This window comes from Colossoma macropomum, unplaced genomic scaffold, assembly GCF_904425465.1.
Source record: "Colossoma macropomum unplaced genomic scaffold, Colossoma_macropomum, whole genome shotgun sequence".
NCBI lineage: Eukaryota > Metazoa > Chordata > Actinopteri > Characiformes > Serrasalmidae > Colossoma > Colossoma macropomum.
The window spans coordinates 40,089,790-40,103,265 of record NW_023494787.1 but is presented as its reverse complement, the minus strand read 5'-3'; the positions used below and the strand labels follow the sequence as shown (position 1 = coordinate 40,103,265).

The window sequence follows — 13,476 nt, the reverse complement described above, 5'->3', positions numbered from 1 at the left end:
TGACGTCATGAAAACGCATGAGGCGCCGTTTTAAACTTCTATAACTGGAGTTCAAAAGCTCTAAAAAATATAACAGCAGTGTTAAAATGTGTAATGCTATTCAGTATTCAGGAAATGAATGTGTTATTTTATTTTTAAAAAATATTAAAAATGTTTAAGCATGTATAAACTATGATTTTGTTCAGATGCTCTCTACATGGTCTGTGGAATGCACGTCACTCACGACCATGTAGTAATGTAAGGGTTAAACCAGCGGCTCCACCTTAAGTTGTACAGCCCCTGTTTGCTGATTGTAACAGTGGATAGAGATTAAATGAAGCCGTTTCTCCTTAAATGATGGCGCACTTGCGTTTAGCCTCCAGAGATTATTAAATGAAGCGCGACGTCGCGGTGCTACTACACAACAGACAGAGCTCCACTGAGTTGAATAACTCAGTAGCCACTGTTTTCGCAGTTTTAATACGTGAATTATGTGAAGATGGACAGTAGCCGCAAGAACTGCAAGGAACCAAAAAAAAAGCTAGTTAAGAAGGATGGGGGAGATTTCTGAACAGGTGGGCAGTGAGAAATCTTGACAGGATGTTAGTTTAAGTTACTAATGCTGCCTTCAGGTTGTGTTGGAAGTATCATATTTACGATGATGCACATGAACGGCGACACACCGTATTTACTAGTGGGGAAACTCGGATTTTTCAAAGAGTCCTGAGTTTCCGAGTTGGGGGCGTGTCAACAAAAACAATGGTAGTCGCTGATAAACTGGTCGTATTTCAGTTATTCATCAGCCACAACTTTAACACTGCATGGAAATACAGATATAATGTGTAGACACAGACTCTTTTTAATAACAGAAAAATAAATGTAAACCAAAAACATTATTTCCACTTATTTCCAACCAAAACCACTTGGACACAAATCAAGTCGTACGACCTCCGAAGTCATAAGCAGGAACTTCCGAGGAGGACTTGAAGGCAGCATTAGCTAACGTTAGCATCGTTTGTAGCACATTGACTCATTGACTCAAGACAAAACTTTTGTCAGTTTTCATTTTATCACTATCTAACCAACTTGTTTACCTCAGCATAGCATATCCAGTACGGCTAACTAAAGATACTTAAAGTACAAATAAAATAGACAATTGTGGAGAAGGGGGCGTCCACCCATCGTTAAAGTTGCTACAACAATGTAATGTGGTATGAAATTAGTACAAAGTACAATGCAAAAAAAGTCACATGCCAGGAAAAAATGCCACACGGTTAAGTTTATTGCAAAAAATGCCCACTTGATCACAGGTCATCCATAAGCCAAAAAATAAATATCCCCACTATTCATGGGAAAATGTACAGAATGTCAGCTTTTTATGGTCCAAATCTGTTTATAGTTTCAGTAGTTAAGTACACAAAAATGTTCACTATGCAAATATGAATGTAGTTAAACTGCCAGCAGGCCACTGCAAAATATAGTTAATAGTGGTTTAATTAGTAGTAGTTCACTCCTCTCCAACACTGATAAATACACTGATTATTTTACTATGAAAGTACAAGTGCATCATATTTAAGATAATAAATGTTTGGATTATGTTAAGACAGGTGCTTATTCACACAATAATTCAGCAAACCTAAACATTAAACATAGTCCATGACAGTATTCAGTCAAATAGACCTCAGATAGCAGACAGTTCGGGCCGATTCTGGCATACATACACAACTGTTGGTTGACGTTGGGCAAATATTAGGCATGTAGGCCTGAATTGGGCTAGTTGCTGGACAGCTGTGTATGGTTTGACTTTTGGCCCAAGTCTGGCATGTGATAAGTGGCCGTTAGCTCAGGTCCAGCATGTTAATTTGTGGTTAGCACGTTAGCTCGGGCCTAGGGCATTTGCTTGGGGCTACTGCATTGTCTTGTGACAGCAGTAGCTTGTCCACTTATCAGCACACACAGCACTCTTCTGTCTAAGTCAGTGGAACCAGAGAAAACAGGTGCTAACTCATTGTCAAGAGTGCTTTAGCTACATTATTTTGACCTGTAAGTGGCTTAATTTTGATTGAGTTCCTAAATGTTTGTCAGAACAAAATCTTGTTTACAAGGCTTGCAGTTGTGGGGATCTTACCTCATTATTCAGTTTCTAAAGTAAAACTCATCTATTCCAGACAGGCTGTTATTGGAGATCTGTGACTGCCTGCAGTGGAACAACTTCCAAAGTGGCAGAGCACATTCAGTCTGCAGAGGGACCTGATGGAAATGCTGATTGTGGTGTTACTCCAGATTGTCAGGTAAGGGAGTGTGTTGTGCAATCTGGAAATCAATTAATGATAGCTGAATACTTTTCCTTTGTCGTCAGGCATCAGGAAGTGCAGGGGTTTTGACTGATGTAGAATTGCAGGACTGTTTATATATATATATATATATATATATATATATATATATATATATATATATATATATATATATATATATAATCATTATTATTAAAACGGTCACTATCTAGTATTTCAATTAAATAAATAACAATTTAATGTAATAACAATCACAGCTTATGTTATGTATTATATATAACCATATAATTAAGCCCTTACCTGTGTATTCACTAGCAACTTTATGAGGTTCGTCTACAAAAGATCAAACATTTCTGTTTTGCGTGTTTGGTTTTTTTGCATTAATATTTTTTCTACTTTTAAAATGTTTACAGCTAATTGTGATACACAATAAACCGTTAAAGTACATTCTAAATGTTTAAGGGATTCTGCTCAGGTGAAAATGAATGTATGCAAAACAAAGTATTATAATCATAATATACCCATGTAAACTTACGATGGAACCAGTTAAAAGTCTGTGTATAAACTATATAGGTTAACACAATAGGCAGGTTTAAAAACCCACTCTAAGCTGAAGTGCCCATCCCAGAAAGCCTATGTTTAACATATTCTAGGTTAAATGATACATTTAATCTTTACAAACAACAGCAGTTTATCCAGCTTTGTATTTGTTTACTGTAAGAAATCTTCTAATAATCATACTTAATATTGCATACAGAATCAGAAAACATAGCTGTTTATCAAGTTAAACTGTGAAACAGTGCCTGTCATACACAGTTGGCTTGATTTTATGTATGTACGCATTTTAAAGGCAGACTGAGTGGGTTGACACCTGTACTCCAGGGACATACACAACTGTTTTTATTCCACAGACCACCTAAATATAATTTTTCCAGACATTGTCATCTCTGATTTAAAATAAACTGCATGAAAAGTTATATTCTAAACCCACTTGAACAGTGCTTCAGAGAAGATGTCAGATTTAGCCTGTATTTCAGTGGCTTCTCCTCTTCATTCAATTTTTTGTCTGCCATTGTTCAAAATTTGCTCAGAAATATTGTGAAAAATGTATTTATGAATGTGGAAAACATAGTACTGTTTGACTCAAGGCAGATGGCCTGCACAAAGGCTAGCCATATGTTCATGAAGACATTCACACAAAGATTGCAGACAATGATCCATTACAAAGATGAAGCCTTGTTTCCTTCATTTACTTGCTGTTTTTTACTTATTTCACCAAAATCAATATGGATGTCATCAGTAAAACTCCCAACTAACTACATGTTGCATTGCAAAGTGAGCATAATTAGGCCTGTTTAATTGGATTTAGTGTAGTGCAGTTTGTAAAATGCTGAATTAAAATCATTGTAGTTGTACGTATTATTATTAGTATTATTATATTTTTTTATTTATGCATGTGGCAATATAGGTTCTATTTTGACTGTTCAAATTTGTTTAATCTCAGAAAAATTAAATACTGTGATGGGTGTCTTGTGACAATGTCTTGAAATATTGTATAACACAATAATAACAATAATAATAATAATATACAATATATTTGACAGAAATGATTCAGTGGAGGCTGCAGATGGAGCGAGTGGAGAAAGAAGAGAGGCAGGAGCTCGAGAGACTCAGAAAGCTGGAGAAAGAAGTGCAGCTGAAAGAGCTGAGAGAGAGAGAGAGAATGAGAGAAAGGAGAGAGAGCACCAGCAGTCTACTGGAAAGACAAGACACATGATCTTATTCATCATGGTGTTAGTAAAAAGTAGTTTAGTCATTAGCGAAAGGTTTTGTTTGAAAGGTTATTAATTAGTGACAGTTACATTAGTAAAATACTTTTACAGTAAGAGTAGAGATGGGCCTCAACTCAAAACTGTTGTACTGGACAGAATGTTTTCAGTAATTCATATAATTAACTTCAGTGTAAACTTTGTAGGTTTGTTAAAGTGTGTGATTGTTGGTTGTTTGATTGCTCTGCTCTCTTACTCTTTATTGGCTGATTGAGTCTATGGATAAAGAAGCAGTGGTTCAAAAAGAAATGAAAAATGGGGGCTCGAGTTCAGCAATGATTAATTTAAGACTAATTATGTGTGAAACACACACATCACTAGACAGACAGATAGATAGATTGGTAGAGAGTTAGATAGACAGATATATAGATAGAAAACATAATTACGCGTTCCGTGTCGAACTGCATCCGTGTGGACATGCCACTAGAACGGTTTCCTTATTTGCTCAGAACAATGTTGGCCTGCAGTGTAAACGAAAATGCTAATAGAACAGTTTCCGTATTTGCTGAGAATCTTACGGGTGTGCAGTCGAAATGAGGCCATAGATCGATAGATAGGTGGATAGATCATAGATAGATAGAAAGGAGCCATGCATACGCGTTCCGTGTTGAACTGCATCCGTGTGGAAATGCCACTAGAACCGTTTCCATATTTCCTCAGAATCATGTTGAGCTGCAATCTTAACGAGGCCATAGACAGGTAGATACATGTTTAGACATATATATAGCTAGATAGATAAACAGATAGATGGATACATTGATAGATAGGAAGTTAAATAGACAGATAGATATTTAGAAACCATGCTTACGTGTTTCGTGTCGAACTGTATCTGTGTGGGAATGCCACTATAACGGTTTTCGTATTTGCTCAGAATCGTCCCGGCCTGCCGTGTAAACGAGGCCATAGATAGATAGATGTACAAATAGATGTATAGATAGATAGATTGATAGACATATGTATAGATAGATAGATAGATGGGTAGATAGACAGTTAGATAGATAGAAACCATGCTTATGCGTTCCGCGTCGAACTGCGTCTGTGTGGAAATGCTCAGAATCTGCCATAGACAGGTAGATAGATGTTTAGATAGATAGATAGATAGATAGATAGATAGGTAGATAGATAGATAGATAGATTGCTAGATGTATAGACATATTGGTGTATAGATAGATAGATAGCTAGATAGATAAACAGACAGATAGACAGACAGACAGACACACAGATAGATAGATAGAATCCATGCTTGCGCGTTCCGTGTCGAACTGTGTCCGTGTGGGAATGCCACTAGAACCGTTTCTGTATTTTCCCAGAATCATGCGTGCCTGCAGTGTAAACGAGGCTATAGACAGATATATATATATATATATATATATATATATATATATATATATAGACAGATATATGGATAGATAGATAGATAGATAGATGGAAAGATTGATAGATAAATAGATAGAAACCATGCTTCCACGTTCTGTGTTGAACTGCGTCAACATTGAGTAGCAGTGAAGAGTTGACTAAAAGTGATGATCAAAAATGACTACTTCACTGTTTAAAAACATTTTTTAATCAGGGGTTTTTGCAAGAATAGAACTGTTTTGGCGAGATGGGGGCCTGAGTGACATAACTTGTCAAAACATTATTGTTTAATAGCTTACAAATTAAAACAGCACAAACGCAGTACAAACAAATGAGACCGTTTTGGCGTGATTTGGACGTTGATGGGGGTCTGAGTGACGTCACTCATTGAATCATTATGGGTTTATATCTTGAGAATTAAAATAGCGCAAATATTTCTTTTAACAGCACAAACCAGCACAAATGTAACACACACAAATGAGACCATTTTTGTGCGATTTTTGTGTGTTGATGAGGGGCTAAGTGATGTCACAGATAATAAAATATAATGTTGAATGTCTCAAAAACGTTGCCAGCACAAACGATGATTCCTACACCACAAACCAGCACAAACGAATAGTAGTATTTTTATTCCATTTCAGACCACATGGGGCAGCCAGCTTCACAGAGGTGGCAATATAACAATATTTTATCACTGTTGCGCTAAATTATCATGAAATGCTTTTCATGTTTATCTTTAGTACTCCTAGAATGCTGAACAACTGCATGAATCATAATAAAGACCATAGTTCGAATACAGACAGCCTGTTAACAGCAATTGCCAGTGTACAGTAACTGCATAAACTGCATTGTAACAAGTAGCTTTTGTCCACTTAAAGTCAACCCATAATGGCATTGATTTTGTTTTAAATGTTATTTATGTAGTGATTTATTATGTTGATTTCTTTTTACCAGTGTTTGATGTTTTTAACGCAATCGTTATATAAATCATTGTACTTGCGTTTTTATGTTGTTTATACTTAGATGCATGTGGTGCTGTTGTTTTTGCATTGCATTATGTCAATTCCAGCTTATTAAGTAAACAGTATGATACATGTTGTGAAAATGCTTTCAAATATCATTCTCTTGTTTTTGCCATATCACTTAAGCTACTAGCACAATTGTAAAATATACCGTGAGGTTTGCACATATGCTAGGATTTGGAAAGTTCATAAGTGGCTAGTAGCTAGAATGTTTTAACAGCACAGAAACAGGTGATCTGTTTAGCTATTTATTATGGTCTGTATGAAGGTACTTTATTTAGCCAGCTGAAATGTAGCAAACTAAGCTAGCTAGCTAGCTATGCTACAGTGCTGTGGTCTAACACTGCGTTTGGCCAAAGGTCAGAACTACATTACCGATTCCCGGCTATGAAAAACTAAGGAACACTCCTCCTCAACTGGGAATTTCTACTCAAAAGGTTAAGACAGTTTCCTGAACTGTCAGTTCAACATTAGATGCATTAATACCAGTAACACAGTCAACAGTAATAAAATATATTGTAAATATATAGCAGTATTCTCTTTCAATCACTCAGCATACAGATCACCATTCTGAGAAAGTACAGCTAAAATGAATAGTACATGTCAAATAAGTTTCTAACATTGATAACTCGAAGCAATAGCCTCAGAAGAAAACATTATTCTCTCTGCTCTCATTTTTTAACTGTTTACAAGGTGTAGGTGTGGGAGAGTGCCTAGGTACATGGAGGCCCCCCAAGAAAATCCTTCCTAGGGCCCCCAAAATGCTAAAGCCAGCCTTGCTGCTGATACAACTTCATCACTTTACTCAGCTGATAGTTAGCATGCTAAAGACTACAAAGCTAACAACAGCAAAAAGAAAGGCCCTACACCACAGCTCTATACCAAAGCACATAGCCAAACAAAAACAAAACTATTTCTAGTTATTATGTACTGGCTAGTGTTTTTGAGTTATGCTCAAAATTAAATAAAATTGTCGCTACTGAAACATTTGGTTTATTATTATTATTATAATTTTGTATTGTTATTATTGTAGTAGTAGTGAGAAAATGGAACATTAAAACATCTGTGTTAGTAAAATAGACATAACTAAGGTATAGAAGTCACTCAAAGCAAAAGGATTTTATTCAAAAGTCCAAAACAGTTAAAAGTCCGAAATACATTTTCAACTCTTGACTATGAACCAATTTGGTAGAATTTGCCCAGCTTACCAGAATATGGTTTAATTTGCCCAGAGAAAGTCTGCTGACATCAATGAAAAAGAGACTGAATCAGTCATTAACACAGAAATGTATTGTTTATGATACGTGATATTACATTGCTGTTTTACACTGTCCTGTTCTCACGGAAGCAAATCAAAACGGCTTGTAGAATCACATGGCTTTGGTAAAAAGGACATATGCCAAAACAACAGAGACTTCACATTTCACAGTTCACAGTTTTTTTTTAGACATGGTCGAAAATTATGTGGAATAAAATTTAAGAACATTTTTGCCTTCTTCTGTAATGTTATTATTATTATTTTTTTTTTTTTTCTGGAATTCTGTTTCTGTTCTGAGTGTATAACTCATGAATTGGATGAAGTTGCCAACAGTTTCATGTATTTCTTGAAAATGTAATCTTTCAGTCAAGGTTTAATTTTTTTATAAACAGTTAATATTTTAGCACAATTCAGTATTTCCGAAAGCTGTTGAATTTGGCATTTAAGATGTCATTTAGAATCTCATGCAAACTTACTTACAAATATAAAAATATTTGGAGCACATTTTATTAATTTGTGTTGAATTTATTAAATAGAACATTTTAACATGATCTTTAAAAGAAGATCCATGATGTGACCTGCCAGGACCTAGGTGAATTAGAGTGGAAATAACTCAGTTACATGTGGCAGCTTTACTGTAGTTTAATGGAACAGCTCTCTTTCTTCTCTCTTTCCTGTAAGTTCTGCTTTGTGATAAGATGTGCGCATGTTTATGAGTCATTCCTGCCACCTGCTGTCACTTCTGCTAGTATTTCTCAGTTTGCACAGCACATTAAATCTTTCTCACTCCCTTACCACACAGGAAGAAGGCAGAGTTTGGTGTGATAACAGAAAAGCACGGGTAATAAAAAGTCTATATATGTAAATGTAACTAGTATTTCTTGTCTTTGCAGTTTTACAAATCCCAAAAATACTTGATTCATAAAAATGTGAATAGATCTATGTTCTAACAGTAAGACTGATAAATAGCCTAGCTTTAAAGAATTAATTTTTTCTTCATTCAAACAACATGTGGACAATGTTCAACCCCCATTATGAATTCATGTGGAACATCAGAACTGTATGTTTTTTCTTGTAATAAATTATTAAATAACACTTGTGAAAATGTGAAGAAAATATCCTTTTACATACAGTCATATGCAAAAGGTTGAGCTCTCCCAGTCAAATTACACGTTTTCTTGATTTTACTAAGTGAAAACACCTGGCTTTTGAACATCTACACTCTTAAAAAGAGGGGTTCTTTAGTGAAGACAATGGTTTCTATATATAACAATAAACACTCAAAGAACCATTTGCATGCTTAAAGGGTTCTTAACATAGTGAAATGGTTCTTAAGATTGATGGAGAAATACACACAATGTAAAGAGCAACATGTATTTTTTAAGCTATGTTAAAAACTGAAAAATGACAAAAATGGTGATATGAGGTTTTGTTCTGTCAGCAGCAATATACAACACTTTTTGTATCAATCTGAGAAAACATTTCATGATGCAAAGAAGCCTTTAAGCGTGTAAATTGTTATTTGAGTGTTTATGGTCCTATTTACAGTGTGTCCCAATTCAGGGGCTGCTTCCTTGAACCGAAATGAGACGGTCTGCTTCTACGGCGGCACCGCTGTTCCTGCTCTTACCGTTCCATCACAAAATGCCGCTCCTGTCAAGTTCTTTTAAAGGTCTTTAAAGATGGAGCCAGAAACTTTATTTATTTATTTATTTTTTTTCATTTATTAGAGCTGGAGATGCTTCACCGCCGGCTACTGATGAAATTAGGGTTTTTTTTTTTACACATCCTCAGTTTAAACTCAATACTTATATTTAAAAATGTACTCTTCAGCCACCGTTTGCTCCCCTGCTGCTGTCGCCCTGTTCCTGAAACCTCGCTGGCACGCAATGAATGGATATGTTGGCTGGCGAAGGATTCACCCATTGGATCCTTCATAGCCATGGAAAAGAAGGACACATTTCTCAGCCGCATGTGAAGGAGCCGTCGACATGGCACAGCCTAGTCGAGCCGCTGTGACGCAATCAGCCTTCAAATGCCTTCGAAGGATGCAGCCCCTGAATTGGGACACAGCTATAGAACCATTGTCTTCACCAAAGAACCCTTGAAGAACCATCTTTTTTTTAAGAGTGTACAGGGAACAAACTTAAATAAGGCATTTTATTAAAATATGAGTGCACAACTACTTTAGCTACTTTAACACATTAGGAAAGAAATGTGCCTTAACTTTTTCATAGGGCACATTTTATGTTTTAGTTTATCCCAATATATTAAATTCAGCAAATAAACATTAAATGTGCATTAAAATGTGCAGCGGTGTGTTCTCTGTAGAGGATGTGTTAACTTATTTTCACTTAGAAGAACAACAAAACATGTCATGTGACCACTTATGATTTTGATGTTGGGACAGGGCATGTGACCAGCAAGCCTGCATAAGAATCACTCTAAGTTGCACAATTAAAAAAATAATTTATCTATATTATGATTGTCCAACCATGAGTACATGCTGTTCCTTGGTTTTCTCCGTTCTCTAGCGCTCAAAAACTTTCATATATAATACAGTCCTGGGCTCACGTGCATGCCTGTCCATTGCCTCCTCTGCCTATTGCGCAGGAACACAAGATCCTGTGGTACTCAGCAGGATTAACCGGTACACCATTGAAAGCATTACTCCCATTGGTTCTTCAATATGTGTATCTTAGTTCTTTCCATTTTTTCTACGTCGCTTTCACAGATGAGGCTCCTTTTTTTTTGACAACTTTATTGGGTCGAGAGCCAATCTGATTTTCGATCAATGATGCCACCCCTCGCACGGTTGCCATGGGGTCTTTCACATATACAATGTCCTTGTGGTGCTGTTGGGGTTCTTGCTTCCGGCACAGTCTCCCCATCAGCTCCTTGGGCGTGGATGGTGACAACATCAGCATAACCACGGGCTCCAGAAAGACATTGCAGGAGCTGGAGATGATGGCCTCACTCCTCCATGACACGTTTTTGTTCTGCACAAAGCCCACCACATGTGACACGTTGTAGGGTGCATAGCACACCACAAAGACGAAGAGAGCAGAGAGTTCCATGGCCAACACCCGTCGCTTGCTTCCGACCGGAAGGCAGGAGCGCCTGACCAGTGCCAGGCAGCGCAGCGTGCAGAAGGCTGAGATCAGCAGCGGCAGCAGGAAAAGCAGCAGTGCCATCTCTAAACGCAGCGGCACCAGCACTTTCAGCTGCTCATCCGAGAACTTCTCGTAACACTTAGACATGTTGCGCTGATACGAGGACACAAAGTAGGCCCCTTCCTCTGCCACCAAGGCCAAGCCCAGATGCAAGAGCACTATGGCCCACAGGAAGGCACTAACCAAGCATGAAGTGCGGGCTCGGCGGTAAAGCTTGTAGGTGATGGGGAAGGCGATGCTCAGGTAGCGTCCGACCGCCACGGCCGTGAGCAAAAGGCCACTTGCGTAGAGCGAGGCGAAGAGGAAGAAGTTGTAGATGGGACAGAGCAACTCCGGCAGTGTCCAAATATTAAGGATGGTCTCAGCTGCTTTCACAGGCATCCAGGCTACTAGAACCAGATTGGACACGCACAGGTTGATGGCGTAGACCACATTTGGAGTGGCGCCGCGTTTACGAGCCTTGCGGACGTAGATGAAGAAGACCAGCAGGTTGGCGGGGAGTCCAAGCAGGAAAGTGAAGGAATACACGGTCAGGGAGATGCAGTCAAAAACAGTAATATACTCCATCCTCGTTAATGCTGGAGATCATGGGTTTGGTTGTTCTTCTCATTACCTATTTGAAGCCCTTAAGTATACAGATCTTTTTTACATGTTCCAGAGGATTGAAGTACCTCAATCAAGTCCCACAGTGAAGCAGTACAATCCAAGATAATGTTGAGAGCTCTGTGAAATAAAAATCCAATTAGTCAATCTGAGAGACAAACGTGTACACAGTGGAGGCGAGACAACAATGTGATGCCAAGCCAGTGGAGAGATGGGTGTGTCTACCAGGGTTTAAAGGTGACTGGCTAGTTCCTTGAGGGGCTTGGCTTGATTTTGTCGTCAGTGTAGTCAGAGAGTCCACTCAGGCAGCAGTAATGGAGTAGGATGGCATTTGAACAGCCTGGTGCTGTCTTAATTGCCTTCGGTGCACACGACAACAGCAAGGCCACATCAGCCCCCTTTAGTGAAATGATTCAGAATAATTGAGCTTTTCAGGAAGCCATGCCCATCCAGCTCTAGCTCGCTGTCTCTAAATGAAATGAAGGGTTAAATCATAAAGCCATAAAACCTGGCTAGTTGATGGTGATGCCAGGGAGGCGAGGGCAAGATTCAAAAAGCAGGTGATGGGATGATGGTGGTTATTGCACAATAGGGATTAAATTTATGTCTTTATAGGAGGGGGAGAAAAGCACTTCGATCGGTAGGTCTAAACCTGTAGATACCTGTGTGTGTGTGTGTGCTGTGTGTAGTTTTGTGTACACATAAGGAAAATCTATACTCATCACTGATGTTTGTACAGGTTTGTAGCCAGATCTGATACCGTATATGTGCAAACGACTGCCAAATACATTACAGGCAGCCTTGATTTAGATATGACTTAATATGTCAGATTATGTCACTGGTTTGAATTTGAAATGGGGCAACAAGTAACTGCGTGTTGTACTTGATGGCATGCGCCACAACCTGGTTCAGTTGCACTCCAGCAAACAGCAGAGATTCTTTCAATTATAAACAATATAATTACATTCCAGTTATAGTTATATTCAATAATATTGTTGTTCCAGCACACATTTTCATAATTTACATGTGTTTCGTTTCAGAAGTACTAACAGTGGAAAAAGTCAATATTGTTATTTTTGTTGTATGCTGCAAAGATTAAGCATGAATTACAGGTCAAAAGATGAACTGCAATGATGGCATTCTTTTCTATTATTGTACACAGATGTCACTTAAGCTAAAATTAATGATAGAATGGCATTGAGTGAGCAATTAAGGTTTAGCCTCCGGTGAAGTGCCCTGATTGATTAGCCAGCAATACCACATCACATGCTCATTATAGCTTATCAATAGCGACCTACGCTGTCAGGAAAAAAGGTACTGTGCAGGTGCGTTTTTCGTTCATCAAGGTACAAACAATGTAAATGTGCCCTAAAAAGGTACACCAGTGGTTTAAGGTCCAATTGTGTACATTAAATATTCTTTCCCAGAGGAAAGTACATATTTGTACCTTTTCATAATCTACACTTAAAAAAAAGGTACGAAACTGTCACTGGGGCGGTACCCTCAAAGGTACATCTCAGCATCTTTAGTCAGGGAACATAATTGTACCATAATCCATTGAAATCTTATTTTTATAAGTTGTATTGACTCCACACACCTCATCTCATCTCCAGGCTTTTTATTTTATTGTTCTGTTTTAAAACATTAGGTTATAAAAAGGTACAAATATGAACTTTTCCACTTGGAAAAATGTATTTAAGGTGCACAATTGGACCTTAAAACCACTGTTGTACATTTGAGGACACATTTACATTGTTTGTATCTTGATGAAAGAAAAACGTACCTGCAAAGAACCTTTATTTCTAACAGAGTTAGATGTTTAAAAACAAAATATTAAATGTTTAAAAACAGAACAATAAAATAAAATGATAGGGTCTGTGGAGCCAATGTAATTTAAAAAATATAATTGTAATTGATTATGGTACAATTATGTTCCCTAACTAAAGGTACTGAAGACGTACC

At 37.6% G+C, this 13,476-nt stretch overlaps 1 protein-coding gene across 1 annotated transcript; it reads right to left on the bottom strand.

Annotated features, from left to right (window-relative positions):
- Positions 1–10,455: 10,455 nt before the first annotated feature.
- On the bottom strand, positions 10,456–11,478 carry LOC118804955 (free fatty acid receptor 3). Its single transcript, XM_036565548.1, has one exon. It carries the CDS (start codon positions 11,476–11,478, stop codon positions 10,456–10,458), a length of 1,023 nt encoding a protein of 340 aa, XP_036421441.1.
- Between the last annotated feature and the right edge of the window lie 1,998 nt (positions 11,479–13,476).